This window comes from Zychaea mexicana (assembly GCF_025766255.1).
Source record: "Zychaea mexicana strain RSA 1403 chromosome Unknown BDB00scaffold_3, whole genome shotgun sequence".
Lineage (NCBI taxonomy): Eukaryota > Fungi > Mucoromycota > Mucoromycetes > Mucorales > Lichtheimiaceae > Zychaea > Zychaea mexicana.
The window spans coordinates 156,319-176,341 of record NW_026516666.1 but is presented as its reverse complement, the minus strand read 5'-3'; the positions used below and the strand labels follow the sequence as shown (position 1 = coordinate 176,341).

At 44.0% G+C, this 20,023-nt stretch overlaps 7 protein-coding genes across 7 annotated transcripts; 5 read left to right on the top strand and 2 right to left on the bottom strand.

Annotated features, from left to right (window-relative positions):
- Nucleotides 1-144: 144 nt before the first annotated feature.
- On the top strand, nucleotides 145-1,965 carry BDB00DRAFT_753911 (guanine nucleotide binding protein, alpha subunit; the record flags this gene model as incomplete). Its single annotated transcript, XM_053118722.1, has 8 exons — nucleotides 145-274; nucleotides 366-553; nucleotides 657-814; nucleotides 916-1,044; nucleotides 1,148-1,277; nucleotides 1,377-1,615; nucleotides 1,705-1,751; nucleotides 1,913-1,965. The coding sequence occupies 8 exons, from the start codon at nucleotides 145-147 to the stop codon at nucleotides 1,963-1,965; spliced, it is 1,074 nt and encodes a 357-aa protein (XP_052985141.1).
- Nucleotides 1,966-3,447: 1,482 nt separating this feature from the next.
- Nucleotides 3,448-5,545, top strand: BDB00DRAFT_797052 (threonine ammonia-lyase, biosynthetic). Its single transcript, XM_053121518.1, has 5 exons — nucleotides 3,448-3,883; nucleotides 3,957-4,045; nucleotides 4,120-5,095; nucleotides 5,173-5,268; nucleotides 5,342-5,545. The coding sequence occupies exons 1-5, from the start codon at nucleotides 3,559-3,561 to the stop codon at nucleotides 5,476-5,478; spliced, it is 1,623 nt and encodes a 540-aa protein (XP_052985140.1). The 5' UTR covers nucleotides 3,448-3,558; the 3' UTR covers nucleotides 5,479-5,545.
- A 968-nt stretch (nucleotides 5,546-6,513) lies between these two features.
- BDB00DRAFT_797049 (Piwi domain-containing protein) lies at nucleotides 6,514-9,254 on the top strand. Its single transcript, XM_053121517.1, has 3 exons — nucleotides 6,514-8,655; nucleotides 8,719-9,024; nucleotides 9,112-9,254. The coding sequence occupies exons 1-3, from the start codon at nucleotides 6,840-6,842 to the stop codon at nucleotides 9,126-9,128; spliced, it is 2,139 nt and encodes a 712-aa protein (XP_052985139.1). The 5' UTR covers nucleotides 6,514-6,839; the 3' UTR covers nucleotides 9,129-9,254.
- Nucleotides 9,255-9,538: 284 nt separating this feature from the next.
- Nucleotides 9,539-11,365, top strand: BDB00DRAFT_797045 (uncharacterized protein). Its single transcript, XM_053121516.1, has 6 exons — nucleotides 9,539-10,070; nucleotides 10,211-10,277; nucleotides 10,425-10,573; nucleotides 10,661-10,712; nucleotides 10,831-10,926; nucleotides 11,003-11,365. Exons 1-6 carry the CDS (start codon nucleotides 9,876-9,878, stop codon nucleotides 11,299-11,301), a joined length of 858 nt encoding a protein of 285 aa, XP_052985138.1. The 5' UTR covers nucleotides 9,539-9,875; the 3' UTR covers nucleotides 11,302-11,365.
- A 706-nt stretch (nucleotides 11,366-12,071) lies between these two features.
- On the top strand, nucleotides 12,072-13,232 carry BDB00DRAFT_797034 (t-SNARE). Its single transcript, XM_053121515.1, has one exon. The coding sequence runs from the start codon at nucleotides 12,235-12,237 to the stop codon at nucleotides 13,201-13,203; it is 969 nt and encodes a 322-aa protein (XP_052985137.1). The 5' UTR covers nucleotides 12,072-12,234; the 3' UTR covers nucleotides 13,204-13,232.
- Nucleotides 13,233-16,130: 2,898 nt separating this feature from the next.
- Nucleotides 16,131-16,885, bottom strand: BDB00DRAFT_797032 (uncharacterized protein). Its single transcript, XM_053121514.1, has one exon. It carries the CDS (start codon nucleotides 16,866-16,868, stop codon nucleotides 16,698-16,700), a length of 171 nt encoding a protein of 56 aa, XP_052985136.1. The 5' UTR covers nucleotides 16,869-16,885; the 3' UTR covers nucleotides 16,131-16,697.
- Nucleotides 16,886-17,340: 455 nt separating this feature from the next.
- On the bottom strand, nucleotides 17,341-19,537 carry BDB00DRAFT_797028 (PI31 proteasome regulator N-terminal-domain-containing protein). Its single transcript, XM_053121513.1, has 8 exons — nucleotides 19,266-19,537; nucleotides 18,734-18,891; nucleotides 18,404-18,633; nucleotides 18,226-18,324; nucleotides 18,095-18,154; nucleotides 17,933-18,016; nucleotides 17,650-17,818; nucleotides 17,341-17,553 (listed from the first exon to the last, which is right to left on the bottom strand). The coding sequence occupies exons 1-8, from the start codon at nucleotides 19,435-19,437 to the stop codon at nucleotides 17,530-17,532; spliced, it is 996 nt and encodes a 331-aa protein (XP_052985135.1). The 5' UTR covers nucleotides 19,438-19,537; the 3' UTR covers nucleotides 17,341-17,529.
- Nucleotides 19,538-20,023: the final 486 nt, after the last annotated feature.

Sequence of the window (20,023 nt, the reverse complement as noted above, 5' to 3'; positions counted from 1 at the left end):
GTATTAGTGCGCGTGTTTAAGATTGCCACCATCATCCCCACCCCTATTTTTTCTACCTTTCCCTTTTTCCATCCTTCTTTTTTCTTTTTTCATAAAGTACACACATACACACTCACTCACAGCACCGTTCAATAACAAAAAACGATGCTTTCAATATTGGGTATCTGTACATCATCAGAAGAAAGAGAACGTCGACAGCGTAGCATCCAAATAGACCGTGAAATCGAGCTGGCCTCGCAACGGAATAGACAAGAATGCAAGCTTCTGTTACTAGGTAGGCACCCAGTGTCTCGCGCTATTATTGTTCTATACACACACACACACATACACACACACAGCAGTTAAAGTAACCAGAACAAAAAAAGGCAGTGGAGAGTCTGGCAAGTCCACCATTGTCAAGCAGATGAAAATCATTCATCAAAAAGGTTATTCCAAAGATGAACTGAGAGCATGGCGATCGATCGTACACAAGAATCTTGTCGATTCCGCTAAAGATCTAGTGACTAGTGCTCGCAAATTAAACACAGAGTTCAGCGATCCTAGAAACGAGGAGGTATTTATTATCCATATAAAAAATTCTTTCTTGACTTTTTTTCTCCCAAAATCAAAAAGAAGTATTCATATATATATGTTAAAAAAAAAAGGTGTCCGTAAAGATTGTACAAGATTATGTCTTGCCGATCGAAATACCACCGGATGAAGGATTACCCGCAGACCTGATCACGGCGATCCAAACGATTTGGCAAGATGATAGCACACCCGAGATCCTCCAGCAAGGCTCTAGTCAATTTTATATCATGGATTCTGCTTCATAGTAAGTAGTAGTAGCAGTAGAAAATACGCTCAGAACGAGGTTGAGTTTATATATAAAAAAAAGGAGGACTAACCAAAAACCCTCGGCTTTCTTTTTTAAAGTTTTCTAAATCATGCAAAACGCGTTTCGCAGCCCGATTATATTCCAACTGTCGACGACGTATTGCAAGCACGGTTAAAAACAACGGGCATCACGGAAACCTGGTTTTTGATGGGAAAACTTAATGTTCAGTAAGAGTTTTTTTACATTTTTTTTTTTTAAACGTAAGATCCTTTTCATTATGGAGAAAAACGCAGGAACTTATTGTCTCCCCTTGACGGTTTGAATGATTAGTATGTTTGATGTCGGTGGTCAGCGGTCAGAACGGAAAAAATGGATTCATTGCTTTGAAAGTGTCACTTCCATCATATTCTGTGTGGCACTCAGTGAATATGATCAGGTTCTGCAAGAGGAATCCAAACAGGTACATATAGATACTCGGTGGTGTGGTGTGGTGTGTGTGTGTGTGTGTGTATTGTAATAACTGCTATAATAACTATAAATCCCCATGGCAAATGACCAGAATCGCATGATGGAAAGTCTCGTACTATTCGAGTCAGTCGTCAACTCACGGTGGTTCTTACGGACATCTGTGATATTGTTTTTGAACAAGATCGATCTGTTTGTTTCCAAAATCAACCGAGTACCGTTAGAACGCTATTTCCCAGATTATACAGGTGGAAATGACCCATCCAAAGGTGCAAAATACTTGCTATGGCGGTTTAATCAAACAAATCGAATGAATCTCAAAATATACCCACAGTAAGTTTTTGTTTGACTAAGACGCTTGTGAGGAATTGGACGATTTGCTAACTATAGGCTGCTTTTATTATCATGATTTTATCATTCAGTCTCACACAGGCTACAAGTACTAGTAACGTTAGTATCCATTTTTCTGGTTTCTAGTTATCAAAGATATAGTATTAGGCTCACAGTTTTTTTTTTTTTTTCATTGTTGTTCAATCAGATCAAGCAAGTATTTTCTAGATCGTCGAAAGCTAGTCGTCGCATACCCTTTGAAGCCAGCACTAACACACAATAATAGGTTTGTTTTCAAAGCGATCGCCGAAACAATACTGAAGAATTCGTTACAAGATTCGGGTATCATGTAACGAGACGGATGAACGGGACAGACGAACGGATGGCGCGCGACCTCCTATCCAATTAAACTGTTTGTCATGTAAATTTGACTGATGGCCAGTGCTCTACCACCATTGGCAGCAATCAGTAGTAGTTCCTTTACGTACTGGTACTGGTGACCACCAGTTTAGAAGCGCGCGCGCGACAAAAAGTGTTATTGTTCTTTCCCTCGTTACTAATCTGTGTAATACCTATCTCCTCCTGTTTCTAATCTCCTTCTTCTCTCCCTTTATTATACAGCACGACACTACCTTATATTTTTAACTTTGCTCGTCCCCTCCTTATCCAAGCATCCTTCCCTCTAAATGTACTTAGTTTTCACACAGCAACCATTAGTAATAATACATAAAGCAGCACATGCCATATTCACTTCTTTTAAACATTCGATCTCTGTAGTCGAGAAGAACTCACTCGCTTATTATGTATTTGGTGATGCCCCAGAGCAAGCGGAGAGAATATTTTCTGTCTTTCCACTTTGGTTCATCGACTGTTTACATCTGATGTTCTATCGGTCGTCTCTTGGTGAAGGCATCACCACCACCACCACTACTATTCATATTACCACTACTGCTGCTTTCGACGACATCATTATTGCCCAGCTTCCAAAAGCTGTCTGCACGAATATTCATGCATTTTAAAGAGCCATCCAACAAAAGCAACTGTGTACTCAGCCAAGCTCCTGGCACGACAATGCTCGAATTGATTCGGAACGACCTCGTCACAACTACTTATCATTTGCAACCGCTTATAGTCATGTACAGGTAAAAAGAACCCTTTCAACATTTCTCACCAGTCGAAAATTGTCAAACACCAATATGATTATATCTATAAAATGAGAAAACAGTGCCTGTCTACTTCTTCCTCTGTTGCGTTGCTCAAAGGTTCCGAACTATGTATATGCCATTACCAGCTGCAACCAGAAGTTCGTCTTTCTGCTAAACATGATACAACATTCGTACATACCTCGTTGTCTTTCTATAAAAATGCATTGTAAGTGCTGTGGGTTCTCCTACCAAGCTTACCATTTCATATCGGTTCTGCCAACCGGACTGTTTATTCTGGGAGACTATAGTGAGCACTTTAATGGAAGAAGACAAGTAATTTGATGATATCAACGATCATAAACGTTTTTTCTGATGATTGTCCATGAGATATTTTGAGGAAGCCTCATTAGATTTACGGGCTATTGTTGCCATTAAAAAAATATTGCATCGATAGCTGGAAACATTGTACAGAGTACACTCTCATCGTGGAATGGCAGATCCGGAAAGTTTTTTTTTTGGGGGGGGGGAGTGATGGTCCCTTACAAAAACTGGGTAAACCTTATCATGCGCTGTCCTTTCGGAATAAAAACCCGGGACGACGATGGTTGGATGAAACGATGACACACCATGATACCACACGCATCATCACGCAACTCCGCCCCCTCCACCTTATATGAACCAAAATCTATTGATCTGTCAAATCTTTTTTTTTTTGCCCTCTCTACTATATAATTTCCTTGGAACGAGGCTATTTATATATATATACTCATACCATACATATATACACACACATATAAAACAATGGCAGTAACCGACAAAAAAAGCACTGAATTAGAAGCAGCAGCAGCATTAAAGGGCAACATTGACCCACGCCAAGTCAAAAGTGGCAACAATGAACAACAACCCGATTACCTCCGTCTCATTCTCACCTCGCGCGTATATGACATTGTCAAAGAGACGCCATTACAAGAAGCTATCAATCTCAATAATAAACTCAACACCAAAATCTTTTTAAAACGTGAAGATTTGCAACCCGTGTTTTCTTTCAAGATTCGTGGCGCATATAACAAGATGGCAAACCTGACTGCAAAAGAAAAGGCGTGTGGTGTTATTGCTTGTTCTGCTGGTACGGTATTACAGTGATGAAAAAGAAACGTATTTGATGAGATGCAAAAAGGCTTATATGTTATGACTGTTAGGCAACCATGCACAAGGTGTTGCCATGGCAGCTAAACATTTGGGTATCAAGGCAAAAATTGTCATGCCAGCATCATGCCCTCCTATCAAGGTATTTTTTTGGGTTGCCTGGGTCACTTTCTTGAAGATAATGAGAGGGGAACGTTAAAATATATGCATATGTAGTGGCGCAATGTTAAACGGTTAGGAGCCGAAGTTATATTGCACGGCAACGATTTCGACACTGCAAAACAAGAATGCGTACGACTGATAGAAGAAGAAGGCTTGACGAATATCCCACCCTACGACGATCCTTATGTGATTGCAGGCCAAGGCACGATCGGCATGGAAATCCTGCGCCAGCACGATATCAACGATATTGCAGCCATCTATATCCAAGTCGGCGGCGGCGGGTTGATTGCCGGTATCGCCAGCTACGTGAAACGCATTGCACCACACATCAAAATCATTGCCGTGGAAGCCGACGACGCCAATGCCATGACATTTAGTCTTAATAAAAAGGAACGCGTCGAACTGAACGAAGTCGGATTGTTTGCCGATGGCGCTGCAGTCCGTGTTGTTGGCGAAGAAACGTTCCGTGTGGCCCAATCATTGATTGACGAAATGGTCAACGTGACCAACGACGAAGTGTGTGCGGCCATCAAGGACGTGTTTGAAGACACGCGATCGATCTGTGAACCTACGGGCGCATTGGCTTTGGCCGGCGCCAAGAAATACTTGCAACTCAATCCGCATGAGACCACGACCGGCAAGGCCCATGTGGCTATTGTCTCGGGCGCCAACGTCAACTTTGATCGATTGCGTTTCATCAGTGAACGTGCTGAGTTGGGTGAACAGACCGAAGCCTTTTGTACAGTCAAGATCCCAGAACGACCGGGCAGTTTCATGAAAATGATTGAACATGTCTTGCCTCGTAACGTTACCGAGTTCACGTATCGTTACTCGGATCTCAAGGACGCGCATGTCTATATCAGTTTCAAGGTCGATCATTTGGCCCAGGAAGTCGAGCAGGTCTTGAAAGCATGGGCTGCGGATGGTTTAAAGGGATGTGATGTTAGTCATAATGAGTTGGCTAAAGCTCATGCACGGTATATGGTCGGTGGTCGTGGACGGCCTGATCATGAACGCGTGTTCCGATTTGGTATGCGGGTTTTTTCTTTCTAAAAGCGGGATAGGTGAAACAAATTGGTATTTGCTGATTTACGCTATCTATTGTAGTTTTCCCTGAACGACCCGGTGCATTAATGAAGTTTTTGAAGGGAATGAATTCGACATGGAACGTCTCGTTGTTCAACTACCGAAATCATGGCGATGGTAAGTGAGAAGGGGGTGATCTTGGAACAATCAGGATAAGCGGTTCAGAGAATTGAATTGCCTCTCGATCTAGATATGGGCAAGGTGTTTGTCGGCATCCAAGTGCCTCCAGAAGATTATGCCGCCTTTGATGAGTTCCTTAATCAGCTAGGCTATCACTACGAAGAAGAGACGGACAATGTCGTTTACAAGACGTTCCTGTTACAATAGACAACCCAGACTTATTACCAATAAATAAAAAGCACCTTGTTTTGTAAGAAGGAATAGTACCGGATGCCATGATGATGATGGTTGTTGTTGTTGTTGATGTGGTAGCCCCCTTTTTATATACAACGCCTCCTGCGTTTTTCTTGTTACCCACGTTTCAGGTTTGATTATTTTTTTTTTCGCCACACAAACACAAACACACAAACTCATTGCATACGTGTTTTATCGTGATCTTGCCTTTGTCAAAAGGGTAAACAGAGTCGTGCAGTAGCAAAAAAAAAAAAAAATCAGTTACAACGCTGATATGTTGTGCCGTTCATTGGAGTAAGGGAATTTCAGAATGTCGGCACATACACATCTTTAAAAACGACGCACGAAACGACGTCAATCACTAGCAAAGTAATCGACAGCATGATCAAAGAACAAAAGAAAAACAATGTACACCCAAACAACCTGCAAGATGCATATATATATATATAAAGAGCATGAACGCCCCCATGGAAACCGGTCTATTCTTTCTTTCTTTCCTCCGTTTTTTTATACTTTTTCGTTTGACACCCTACTCCAGCAACTACTATCTCCTCCAGCCTTCACTCAGGAAACACACACACACACACACGAAAACCATGTCTCTTGCTATCACTGATTATGTGACTCGTCCCGGTCGTGGCATCGTTGGCAGACCCGTTCGCGTACGCAGCAACTTTTTCGAAATCATGTCGTTCCCGCTGGCCAACGTGCACCACTACGACATCAACATCGACCAAGCAAATGCACCGCCGGCGGTGTATCGTAAAGTATGGAAGCAGTTTGAGGACATGGGCGGCCAAGGCTTGCTCAAGGGCATCCGAACCATCTATGATGGTCGCAAAAATGTGTTTTCGCCCAAGCCGTTGCCTCTTGGTCCTGAACAAGCAGGTCAATACGAGGTAAAACTTTCAGATACAGCCCTGTTTTCACCACATTGTGTGTTGCTTTGTCATATTACACATTCTATTTTCTGTTGCCGTCACTGTTTTTTTTTATCTTATGTTTGTTGTCACACACACAAACACACAATCATCTTTATTGTTGTCGTTGCCGACGGCTCACTGATCTTTCCACACCAACTACTACTACTACTACTACTGCTGCTGCTACTAGGTCGAACTTCAAGACACTGATACCGGTACAGCATCATCCAAGCGCACTGGCGGTACGTTCCATATTCGCATCAAGAAGGCCGGTGAGGTCAATATGGACGAGCTGCGTCAATTCTTGGAAGGCACAACGCGTTTGACGCCAAACTGCTTGACAGGTGAGCAACCTCAGCATGATGACTGGGATCATCGCATGGTTACCACAACAATAACAACAAACCACTAATGAACGTACATGACAACAATGACTGTTTTGCTGTACTACTGCATATTCAATTATCAGCAATCATGATCTTGGATGTGTTGATCCGTCACATGCCCAGTATGCTGTACGCAACCGTGGGCCGCTCTTTTTTCACACCGCAAGAACGACGCTCATTACCCAACGGTGCTGAGGTATGGCAAGGCTTCTACCAATCTGCCCGACCCGGGGTTGGCAAGATGATGATCAACGTGGATGTGAGCGCCACCGCGTTTTACGAGAGCGACCGACTGCCCGAAATGGCTGCCAAGATCCTCGGTCGACGCACAGTGGACGATTTGCGTCGTGGCATCACCGACCGCGACCGTGCAAAACTGGAAAAAGCGCTCAAGGGCCTGAAAGTTCAAATCAACCATCGCGGCGAGAACAAGCGCAGGTTCAAGATCCTGCGACTCACGCCCTCGACCACAGACCGTACGCTGTTCCAAGACCAAGACGGCAATGAGCTGAGCGTGTCGCAGTATTTCGCCAAACACTACAACATGCGACTGGAGTACCCGTTCTTGCCATGCATTGTTGTCCGCAAGGACATGTTTCTGCCCATGGAAGTCTGTGACATTGTCTCGGGCCAACGCTTCATGAAGAAGCTCAACGAGAAACAAACGGCCGAAATGATCAAGTTTACGTGTCAAAAGCCAAATGTCCGCGCCAACAAGATTAAGCAAGGCTACAATTTGTTGCAGTACAAGGACAATCAGTACATGCAACAGTTTGGCATGACCGTCAAGCCCGACATGGCCATGATCAGTGCACGCGTCTTGCCCACACCGCAAATCACGTATTCGACCACTTCGCCCGAGGGAACCTTCACACCCGTTGGCGGTGCATGGAACTTGCGTGGTAAAAAAGTCGCTCAGGGCGCCACATTGGGATCGTGGTCGGTCGTGAATTTTCAGTCGCAGCTGCAGAATCCGGCGATCGCACGCTTTGTCCGAGAGTTGTGCCAGACATTTATCGAGACCGGGTTGAACGTGGTAAACCGTAATCCACCCATCACCCATGGCGATCCACAAGGAAGTATTGACCGTACATTGAAAGAAGCGTGGCTCAAGGCCGGCAACATTGCAAAGGCCACGCCACAATTGATCTTGTGCATCTTGCCCAACACAGGGGTGCCACTGTATGCCGAGATCAAGCGCGTGTCGGACACGGTGATCGGTATCCCCACACAGTGTGTCCAGTCCAAGCACATTGCCGATGCCAAGAAGCAATACTGTGCCAACGTCTGCTTGAAGGTCAACATGAAGCTGGGTGGCATGAACATGTTCCTCGACGCGCACCAGATCCCTTTCATTTCGGAACGTCCGACGATTGTGTTTGGTGCCGACGTGACCCACCCAGCTCCAGGCGATCTGAACCGTCCTTCGGTCGCTGCTGTCACGGCCTCCATGGATGCCCGGGCATCGCGCTACGCCAGTGCCATCCGTGTGCAAGCCAACCGTACCGAAATCATTGCCGATCTTGCCAACATGGTCAAGGAGTTGCTCAAGAGCTTCTACCAGGCATGTGGTCAAAAGCCCGACCGTGTTCTTTTCTATCGTGATGGTATTTCCGAAGGTCAGTTCAGTGCCGTGTTGGAAAACGAGGTCCAGCAGGTCCATGCGGCGTGTGCGTCACTCGACCCGGATTACAAGCCAACAGTGACATTCGTGGTTGTTCAGAAGCGTCATCACGCTCGATTTTTCCCGGTGGAGGCTCGCGATGCGGATCGGACTGGCAACTGCCAGCCTGGCACAGTCGTTGATACTGAAATTGTGCATCCATTTGAATTTGACTTTTGTAAGTTTCTTGTTTAACCGGAGGGAAGAGGTAATATGCTAAACGCGAGTTATTGTTTGTTAGACCTACAATCCCACGCCGGACTGCAAGGCACTTCCCGCCCCACCCACTATCATGTCCTGTACGACGAAAACAAGTTCACTTCTGATTCGCTCCAAGAGCTCACCTATCGTCTGTGCTACATTTATGGCCGGGCTACACGTGCGGTGTCGATAGTGCCGCCGGCATACTATGCCGACCTGGTGGCGGCCCGTGCCCGTTTCCATCGCCGAGGTGAGAACTGGTCTGACACGGAAGCCACGTCCGAAAGCCTAGACTCTGAGCAGCAGATGGCGAGCTTTGCCGTGGTCAAACCTGAGCTGCAGAAAGGTAAGATAAAGATGTTGTTCTTATCGTAAAAGGGGAGGGGGGTCTGTTTCTTACAAAAGTGATGATCAATCTCACACTATGCTGTAGTCATGTACTACATGTGAAGAAGTACAACAACAACCTGGCGCATGCTTTTCTTCTGCTTCTTCTTGCTTGCTTGCTTGCTTGCTTGCTTGCTTGCTTGTACTTGGTATCCGCAAGCCAACAGAATACTTTGCTGCTGATAAGTTTCGTGCTGGCGACGCACTGTCTTACGTAGTCGTTGTCTGCTGCATGTGCAATAAAACAAACACCCACTTTTGAAATAGTGTTGATAATGGAATGTGTATGCAGAATGGGGTTTAGCGTGTGATGTGTCTGTGTGGGCCCATCAAAAAAAGAAGTGAGTTTATATACTTTCACATGCAAACAGAGAACAGAGAACACACACACACACACAGAGAGAGAGAGAGAGAGAGAGAGAGAGAGAGAGCAGCGATAAGCCAATAGTAATAACACATCTTTTTTCTTTTACCTGTGCGTGACATACACAACAACAACGATAATAAGTTTTTCTTTTTTCTGGGGCTCCTTTATTTCTCTCTCTCTCTCTCTCTCCCTCATTCACCTCGACTTCAATTAAGGAGAAATAGAGCCACCCGTACACTCAATTCTCAACAACACCGGCAACTTGCTTTTTTATTCTACACCCTGTGCCTTATTATTCTCTTTCTCTCTCTCTTTTGCTTCTTCTTTCTTCCCCGTTTGCCGTCTCTCCCCACCCCCCTTAAACCTTTCTCTTAACAGCGACAAACGCAATTAAAACAGACACATACTCGATTTGAGAAACACGTTATTACTCATCATCAACAATGCCATTTATCAATCCGTGGGGATCAGCACCACGACCCAACACATTGCCAAAAAAGCAACAACACCAACCGGCCGTTGAGAGCGAAAAGAAATATCAGTACGTCGAAGAAGTTCTAAGCGCGCCCGATTACTACCATGTGCTTGGGGTTAGCAAGGAGTCTCCCACTGAAGATATTCGAAGAGCTTACATACGGGTATGTAGAAAATTCCTCTCTTGTGTGTGTGTGTGTGTCTCTCTTTTGTGAAGAAGAGCGACATGATGAGACTTTCTCTTTGAATCTACCTACAACAGCAACAACAAATGTCTGATAATAACGACACGGGCTTACATTAGCGAAGTCGAGTATGTCATCCAGACAAGTTCGTACCGCCCTATCCCCGAGCCACTGAAAGTTTTCAGCGTAAGAACAAGAAAATAAAAAAGCTCCTTTCATCCACACCCCTTTTCTCTCTCTTGGGTGCAAAAGAGAAAGGGAGAGAGAATGTGTGTGTGGCTCTCGATGTAGAATGCGGTGGTGTCTAACAAAAGGGGGGACTCTACCAAATAGTCTTGTCGCTGGCCTATGAGACGCTGAGCAATCCATCCTCAAAACTCATATACGACTTGTCCAAGCAACAACATCCAATGGCTTCACCCATGCATTCTGCAGACGACGATGGAAATCCAAACGACACATTACAGCGCGTGTTGCATCAGGTGAGCAATTATAGCAATTTAAAAGACATAACAAGCAGCCGTTTCCATAAAATCCATCTTTTGTTTAAACGTGTGACACTATTTTAGCTTTTTATCGAAATGATGGATGGTGAATTCCAAACCATGCGTGCATTCATCCGTAAGTCATCCCCCTGGTAGGCTCTCCATGAGCGACTCTTTTCCATGTTTGGTATAAGGGCCAAGTGAAGCAACCAACTCTAACATACCTATCAACTACCACGACCCACGCATTGCAGATGCCTTGAATGAAACAAATCCCGGTATGCATATAAGTGAAGATGCCATTATCCAAATCGAACTTGCGTTCCGCAAAATGCGAGAATTATTACTATGTAAGTTTCTCCCATCCTCTCTCTGTGATCAAGTAAAACAAACACCTAGACACTGATAACCTTTTTTTCGTGTTAGCCACACATACATATTACAAAGTGATCCAGTTTGAACTGATGCGACTGTATGAGCTACAACAAGAGCTGCGACGCCTCTCGTATTTCGATCTGTGGCGTCGGATGGCCCTGTCGATCACCATCTGCAAAACCTTGCTCCAGCTGCCTATCATGATCAACACAGCGTCTCGAGAAAAGAAAGAAAAACTGCAGTTAGAAGATGTCAATCAGCAGGGTCTTTTGGGCATGCGTGTGGAAAATGCGCTCAAGTTAGCGGTGGGTCTACTAGAAGCAGGTGAACGGTATGCCACCGCTTGGTAAAGAAGATGAACAAAAAAAAAAAAAAGCTACAACAACAACAACAACATGAACATTTGCATAGTAAATCATTCCCCTGCAGCCCCCCACTTTTTTTTTTATACATATACGATTTGTTTATACCCGTTTTCTCTTTTATTATTATTTCTACTACTACGATCATTATTATTATTATTATTATCATCATTATCATTATTCGCACAGACACAACAAACCCCACTTTTGGAGAAACCTCTCTTTGTTTGATTTTCCCTCCTCCCTAGTAAATAACATACTTTTAATATCCCTTCTCTGACTCTGTTTTGATTGGGAATGTTTTAAATGAATGTGTGTGTGTGGCCTCGACCGGTTCCAACTCTCTTTTGTGTCCCCGATAAATTTGTGTCTGTGTGTGCCAGGAGATAGAGGCCCGCCCCCATTTTGTCTATTTTATGTGTGTGATGCCAAGCAACCAGTAACAGTTGCTTTGGTGCCGCTATATCAAGTAGCAGGCCACCGAGAACCGCCAAAAAAAAATATTTTGCTTTTGTTGTGGTGTCTGTGTCCCGCGAGCACGTGCACAAGAACTGGGCTTAGCTGGACATCCATCAACCGAAAGAGGATGTTTAAAAAACAAAGATCGACCCAAGAGAGAGAGAGACGATCAGCCACAACTGCCTGAACAAGCCAAGCCCACCTTGAAGGTTCTTGGTGGGGGTTATAAAAATAGCCATTTTCTAACCCAGTTTAGTGAACGGAGCGAGAGAGAGACAGAGAGAGAGAGAGAGAGAGAGCTGGTGTTGTATACGAGGTACAGGACTGAGAGTGTATTACCCTACCAGTAAACTTGCTTAACTCGGTTCCCCCTTTTTCTCTCTCTCTCTCTCTTTCTCTCTCTCTTTCTCTCTTTCTTCCCTCTCTCTCTCTCTCTTTACACCCCCTTCTACATTATACTCGATGAGCGTCGATCGGTTAGCCGAACTTTCACGTCCAGCCCCCGTTGCCGGCGGGCAGCAGGCACCAGCACCCGGCCGATACGAGATGCGGCCCTTACTCTCGTCGCAATCCGACCCTACCTCTATGGATGGATTCCTGAACGAAATCTCGCATATCCAAGAGACCATTCGGGGCGTCAATGAAAACATTTCCCGGATCGAAAGTCTACAGTCGAGCATGTTACAAGCGGCCGATGCACGCGAAGAAGCCCGCATCCGGTCACAACTCGACGCCATGACCAACGAAACGCAACAATTCATGACACACGTCAAGCAAAAAATCAAAGAGATTGAACCCACACCTCGCCATTCCGACCTGGCCATCCGCAAAAACCAGTTTTCAAACGTGACAAAGTCATTCATGGACACCATTGCTCGTCATCGTCAGGTCGCTCTTGACTTTCAAAAGGCAGAGTCGCGACAGTATGAGCGTCAGATTAGAATCGCCAACCCCAACGCTACGCCCGATGAAATCGATCAGGCCATTGCTCAGGCCGAACAGGGTCGGCCGGCCGTCTTTGCCCAACAATTGATGCACTCGATGACGAATGAACAGCGACGCTATGATGGCCAGCAGACGCTGGATGCGGTCCAGGAACGTCATGAGGATATCCGTCGATTGGCAAAGAGTGTCGAGGAGTTGTCGTCGTTGTTTGAGGAGATGCAGTACTTGCTCGAGAACCAGGCCAAGGTGCTGGCGCAGATCGAGGAAAGCTCGTACCAGGTCGTCGGTGATTTGGAAAAGGGAAACCAGGAGGTGGGCAAGGCCGTGCATTATGCCAAACTCACCCGCAAGAAAAAGTGGATCTGCTTTGGTATCTTTGCCGTCATTGTCATCATCCTTGTCATTGTTCTGGCAGTACACTTTGCTCCGTCCGGCGGTGGTGGTGGTGGTGGTGGCGGTGGTGGTGAACAGGAACAGCAGCAGTAAAGTAGTAGTAGCCCATGATTGTAGCAGCAGTTACTAGTTTTCTAATTTGTATATCCTTCCTCCTCCAAATTGTCCCATATTACTCTTCATTTGTCTTTTTACAGCACAAAACTCTCTCTCTCTCTCTCTCTCTCTCTTCTCTTCCGCCTCTTTTTTTTTCTTGACCCGCCCCCGTCCACAGTTCTCTCGCACACGTGTTTTTCTTTCTTGTTTTTTTTTTTCATATATTACTACTCTCTCCGTTTACGCGCGCGCGTATAAAAAATAGTGTGTGTGCTCCTTTCCCCTCCCCCTTCTCTGTATTACTTGTAAGGTGTGTGTGTCTCTCTTTTTTCTACTTAAAATACATTAAACTTTTATTGATCTTCAAAAATAACAACTATAATCTTCTATCATTTCAACATCGGGAGTTATTTACAAACAAGCAAGGCTTGCATAAACAAACAATCGGGACAGCAAAATAAAACATAGATTTCTCAGGGGTTATCGTACGTGACATAGTTACCAGTTTCTTTGACGTGGGGGAGAAAGATGTGTGCTTCTCCCCATGTGAGCGTATCAGTCTTTACTATTGTTAGCTTCTATCAAGATGCTGGTTGTTTCATTCTCAGCCTTCGGCATCATTTTTGTTGGTCGGCATTGGACCCGATCTGTCCACATCACCTGGCGACACCGTAATACTGCGTTCCAACGTGTGACATGTTGGCTCTCAAGTGAATGCTCACTGCATTTCTGAAAACAAAATGCACATGTTGCTATCGCTTCAATTCAGAAACTGGGAGCCAGCTTGTATGGAAGCTGAACAGTATGATGCAACTGGATGATGTGTGGACCCGTCGACAGTTGATACATCAACGCTATGATACACCAGGCTTAATCGTTTATCAAGCTCATTAGTAACATACTGTTGCTATCGCATCGCCCATTCCGAGCGTAACCCTTCCATATAGAAAAAAACTATGTGTACACATTTCGTATTACTTGGCGAAAGATCGCTATTTACGAGCGTTAAATAAAATGATGATATGGTATACAATTTACTATGTTGGAAAAAGTCAAAGACCTGGGATTTTAAGCAATGCTTGGGTTTTCTGAGCATGTTGTTCCGACTGTCTGAAATGACGTTATGTATGATCAACTAAAATATTATAAACGTAGAGATACACACATAGCCGTTCATTGTTGTACAGATGTATAAAATCTAACATTCATGATTTAATGGCAATCGTATTGCTACAGCTATCATAAGCTGGATCGTCCGAGTATAATGTTTCCGTGCTTCACACAACTCGGATGGATTATTTCTATGCTACAATGCTTAACTGGTTGCCCTGGTAATTGTCTGTATATGCTTTGCTTGATACGCTACAAATTACCCCACGAGGTCGAGTGGTGGCCTACACCGAGGCAAATGGATCAAGACCCTCCGAGAAATAGACTGGTTACGCATTCAACCGAGGATTATGAGGCCATCAACGAGCCGTCGCTAGCGAATAACTTGGACTGACTATATAATAAGCCCACATCCATATACTCTCCCTACAAAACGTTAGCGCACAGTATCTTCTTTGGGGTGTGAGCTCATCATCATGTAATTTAACTACATTGTAATTAACGAATTTTTACTGTTATGTAGTCCGTGAATTTCTTGAGTAAAATCCTTTATATGACTATATTCACACATGTTGTAAGATAATTGTTGGATGAAAACACACAACGAAAAACGTACACGTACCAACGCCCATCGTCCTTTCATACTCATGAAAAGATATATTCTCCTGTATCATTCAAGGTCTGTGGTCCGCTCACTGACGATGTGTTCTCGATCAAGTGCCCTTCGTATCACAGGAGCGATACTTATTTCTTCACCACTTGTACCCGCCCTCAGTCCCCTCTTGAACCACCATAACGGTATCCTTACAATTCCCAAGGTTTTTTCTATAAAAGAAACACTCAACATCCCCCACGCATCCAAAACAGACAAACACTTCCGCTTTGTTGCCGCCCCCCCCACACACTCTTGGTCTTTCATCGTTCCATCGATTGAAAATCTCGAATATCTGCGACGACTACTTGTCCATATCTCTTTCTTTTCTAGATACGTTTATGGGCAAGTAAAAAACGGTCATCTACAAAAAAATATATGTCTCGAGGGCAAATGTCAATGCCTGCAACACTATAAAGCTAATTTCGAAGCATCAAGTTCCCCTCCAAACATATTGGATTGGGGATATTTATTTAGCGTTGGCAACCATTCCAACTCAAAGGGTTATACAGCATCTAGCACTGTAATACCACTGCTTTTACAAGTAAATTGTATACAAATTTACCGTAAAACAATGATATATGGTACATGCAAGCACAGATTACTGTGTTATTGTTGGTTTTTCTATTGATCACATACACCCAGAATCAAGGACAACAGGAAATGCCCTTTCTAAAGTTCCTGTACCACTGGTAATTTACAAAAGCCTTTTCAATACAAGTTTAAAAAGGTTCATGTTGACTCGATAGTCGTTCGATTTCAAACAGAGAGAGAAAAAAAAAAGAAATAACCATAAAAGGCAATATTAACCGTTTTGATCGGTTTTTTTTCAACAGGTATTTGGAATTTTCGTTCTTTGAAGCCATGACAGCAGTACATACAAGTAAAGAGAAATGAGAGGGCAAGAGACGATCAGACGCTTCTTAATATAAAGTAATGTGATGCGTCATTGCGTGTGAATGAGTCCATACAGCATTATAATTTGGCGCACCACTTGTTATGCAACAGTTGAGTCCCTCAAATTTTCCAGCCATCGTTCAGATTATTTAGATACAAACTGTAAGCAACTACATTGAAAGGAAAACGGACTCCTTCAAAGTAAATGTATGCTTTACAGACAGCACTTGCTTCTGGTTGTAGCATTGTGTTTTGCAGTTCCTGGCTAAAAAGAAGAAACAGAGTACAACTGTCATCATCTTACGCTGATAAACCATTCGAGTTACTACAATAATATTATCTACCAACACACGTAGCAATCGAAAACTGACATCATGTTAATTGAAGTTATTATCATTTAGAGAATAGTAAACAAAATTTCTTGAATTCACAAGCAACGATGATGAATAGATAGTACATCATCACACATCCCATCCTATGCAATATGAATAGAAATTTGTGTATGTGATTCGTCGAATATGACTGATGTGTAAAAAAACGTCAATTTCATCATCCCTGCATCGGATGCTAAATTTGCCTTCTCGTCGAGAACATTTATTTTCCTGCCGTTGTTGTATACTCCCGTAAACACCCGTTCCGACTATTCCATAGGATGTCTTTTTTCATCGTCAAGCGCGCGCAAACATGACGTATAGATGTATTGTTTTGTGAATCATAGCATTTTTATACAATGGCGTTATCATCAATGGACTTTATGTGATCTTTTTGAAGTGGGGTAAGGAATAAGTATCAGTGCACAGTATTAATTAGCTTGGGAGATGGCCATTTTTTATTATGAATGAGCAGAGATCGAGAATGTTGTGCCTACTGTACAACGACTCTTTTTCTCGGACTCTGTGTGTGTGTGTATACAGTAGCTCAAAGCGTTCTGCATAGATATACACACAACGTGTGTCTGATGATGGCACGGTGAAAGAGAGATTTGTTGTGCATTTACATACATAATGCTCTTCTAGGTAGCGTCTTCATTCATACATAAAAAGGGATTGATTAGTAACCTCTTATATACACTTGCCTAGTAGCGACGGAAATGATGGATATTACCACGATACCCAAGTCATTCATTTGTAGTGGTGGGGCAGTGTTCATGTTTCACATGGCAACAAAGATGAGTTTATTGTCACGTTCCATTAAGGTGTCCATTAGGGACGTTTGCATAGCAACCTAAAATTCGTCACGATGATGCCAGCTATCAACAAGTACATATACAGCGGCTAATTGGCAGCATGAATTTAGGATTTGAAAGGAGGGGGTGGCATAAAGCTGTAACGGAAAGCCGTAGCTAGTAGTATGCATATAACAATGTATGTACATGTACACTGTGCACATGCACCAGTTACATACATACAGATGGGTACGGATTTTATCGAATTAAATGGGAACTTTAATATAATGGAATAGTGTCACACTCAATATCATGACAGATCAAAAGAAATCATTTTTTTTTTATAAAAATAAACTTGTGCCACAAGTTATATTTACTATTATTACATACTGTAGCAGCAAAAACAGAAATGGTCAACTGGATATACATTTTTTTTAAACATTGCTAAAGCTACTAATGCTATAAACAACCACACACAAGCAATGGTCATCCTTTTCATTTACATGAAATAATTGTCAAAGTTCTATAGAACGCACGAGATAGGATGATGTTAGTAAAATCTATACTGCAATGCAGAGCGAGAGAGAGAGAGAGAGAAAAGAAAAACAAGGGTACTCACGGGTGGGGGTAGCTCATCATTGTCTGGTTCACCGCTGAACCGGCCAACACCTCCTCTTCCTCTTCCTCCTCCACGGCCACTTCGACCAAGTCCTCCTGCTCCTCCTCGTCTGGGATCCGGCATGAATGGCCCAATAGGATCGAATCTGGCCCCTGGGGGAGCAGCACCCCTAGAATTATGAGAAGAAAGGGTTACAACAACAACAACGGCAAACATCCCCCTCCTCCTCTCCGTCACAGTATGGGTCATGTCAACAACAATAATAATAATAATAACCACTTACGGCGGCAAACGTGCATCTGGGCTATTATCAGCAACACCGCCGAACATTGGATGGTGTGGACCAACAAACATTCCGCCGCCATCACTACGAGGAGAAAAACCCATTCTTATTGGTGAGAGGGGGGGAAAGATTCTTTCTAGTCCTCCGAGAGCAAAGACTTACCCTGGCATGCGCAGACCACCGCCCATGGGTTCCAGATCAGACCGACCTACATTGAATGGACTACATCATTGTTAAGTGCTTCAGGACGAGTAGAGGAATAAGGGAAGGATGGGTAAGAACGTGCAACTTACTCATAATAGGTGTCGTCGGCAGCAGTAGGATCATCAAAGATGGGCGGCCGTGTCGATGGTGGTGTTGTTGTCGATGAAGACGGTGGTGGTTGCTGTGTTCTGTGAATAGTACATTTATTAAGTTACAACCCCTGGTTGTAAAGCTCTCTCTTCTTTTTTTTCCATTCATAAGTTTTACCTGCTTGCTGTTGTTGCCGACGAACAAGTGTCTTCATAGCCAGGCTTTTGCAGCCCAGGAAGGATCCGTTGCAAAATGTTGATTTTGAACAGGTTCACAAACTCTTGGAACTGCGATGTGGAAATGAGCCCATGCACCAGCGGGTCTTTTGAATCACGCGGATCATAGGGGAAGAAGGCATTGGAAGTGAAATGGGATGCATCGATATCCAGCGTTGCTGTCTTATTGTCCTACATTTCATCAATGATAAAAGGTTGTTTGGCATGATTTATAAATAAAAAACCAAAAAAAAACCCAGACAATGGTTCTCTATGTTTGTTGAAGCGTTACCTCAATGGCAATGCCATGCATAATGAAGCGGTTACCGAGCTTCAACGACTTGATACAAAACGTCATGCTGGACTGCGGATGACTGTAGCGGAACGCATAACAGCTAGGACCCTGAGAATTCCACGCTTCGGGCAATGTTCGAACTGAACCATCTCCCTCTATAAGAAATTATCCGCATAAAAAATAAAAAAAAAAAATTACCGAATCAAGTATTTTCGGGGAGGGGGGGGTTGGTGTTCCCCAAAAAAGAAAAGGATTAGGGTTGTGTATGTGCTGTATATGGGAAGATAGGACGCAAGGATGTTATGGACGGGCCCTTGTACACACGTCTTTTTTATTTTCTTTTTCTTTTCTCGAGTTTCTTTTTTTTTAATCATAATAAAAATAACAATAATAACAATCTTTTCCGGGAGGTGGTGGGGGGGGTGGTAAGGGGGGGTGTGCGGCTGGTTGGGTAAGGCTCTGAGAGAGAAAGGGAAAACATGTGTGTGTGTGTGTGTGTGTGTGTGTATAAGGAGAGACCTGTTCTTACCTTGACGTGCATCGTCACCGAGACCCGCGAATCGACATCCGACACTCAACATGATGGCGTGGGTGGCTGCTGCCAGTGCATCGTAGGGTGATTGAAGCGTCTTTGGCGTAATCTGAGCTACTGTGTGCAAGAGGGATGCAGGATCCAGCACTGCTTTGGTGGGTTCACTCATTGAGGTGCAAAAAGTTGGAAAGAAACGCAAAAAAAAAGAGAGAGAGAGAGAGAGAGAGGGCTTTGGCTTCTTGGATTAGACACAGCTGCGCGACCGTGACGTAAATCGATTTATAGTGTACGCGTAAACCCATCCATTTTGTTCCACCGTAAAAAGAATTCAGTGTTGTTTCTTATGCGATGGAAATACATAGACGCCCTTGGAGTTGCGGGAAGAAGTGGGACCCCCCCGGTGTGGGTATGTAGACTAGACACACATCTTGCATGACACCAAAGAGGGAAGATGCCGCTTTTGTTTCCGCTCGCCTTTCCTTCTCCCTGTGCTCTGCTCTGCTCTGCTCTGCGGATTTCTTATTTGAAGTTTGCTGCAGCCCAGCGGGTGGTTGTTGCCTGGTGCCTGAATAATTTCCAAAGAGGGTTTCCCTTTTGACTTGACTTGCCTTTGCCAACAAATACAGTACCAAAACCCCCATCCCCACACACACCCCCGTCCACCCCCAAATCCGAGACACACGCTCTACATCAAACATGCCTTGCTTTTTTTGCTCCCTTTCTTTCTTTCTCTCTCTTTTTCCTTTGCTTTTCTG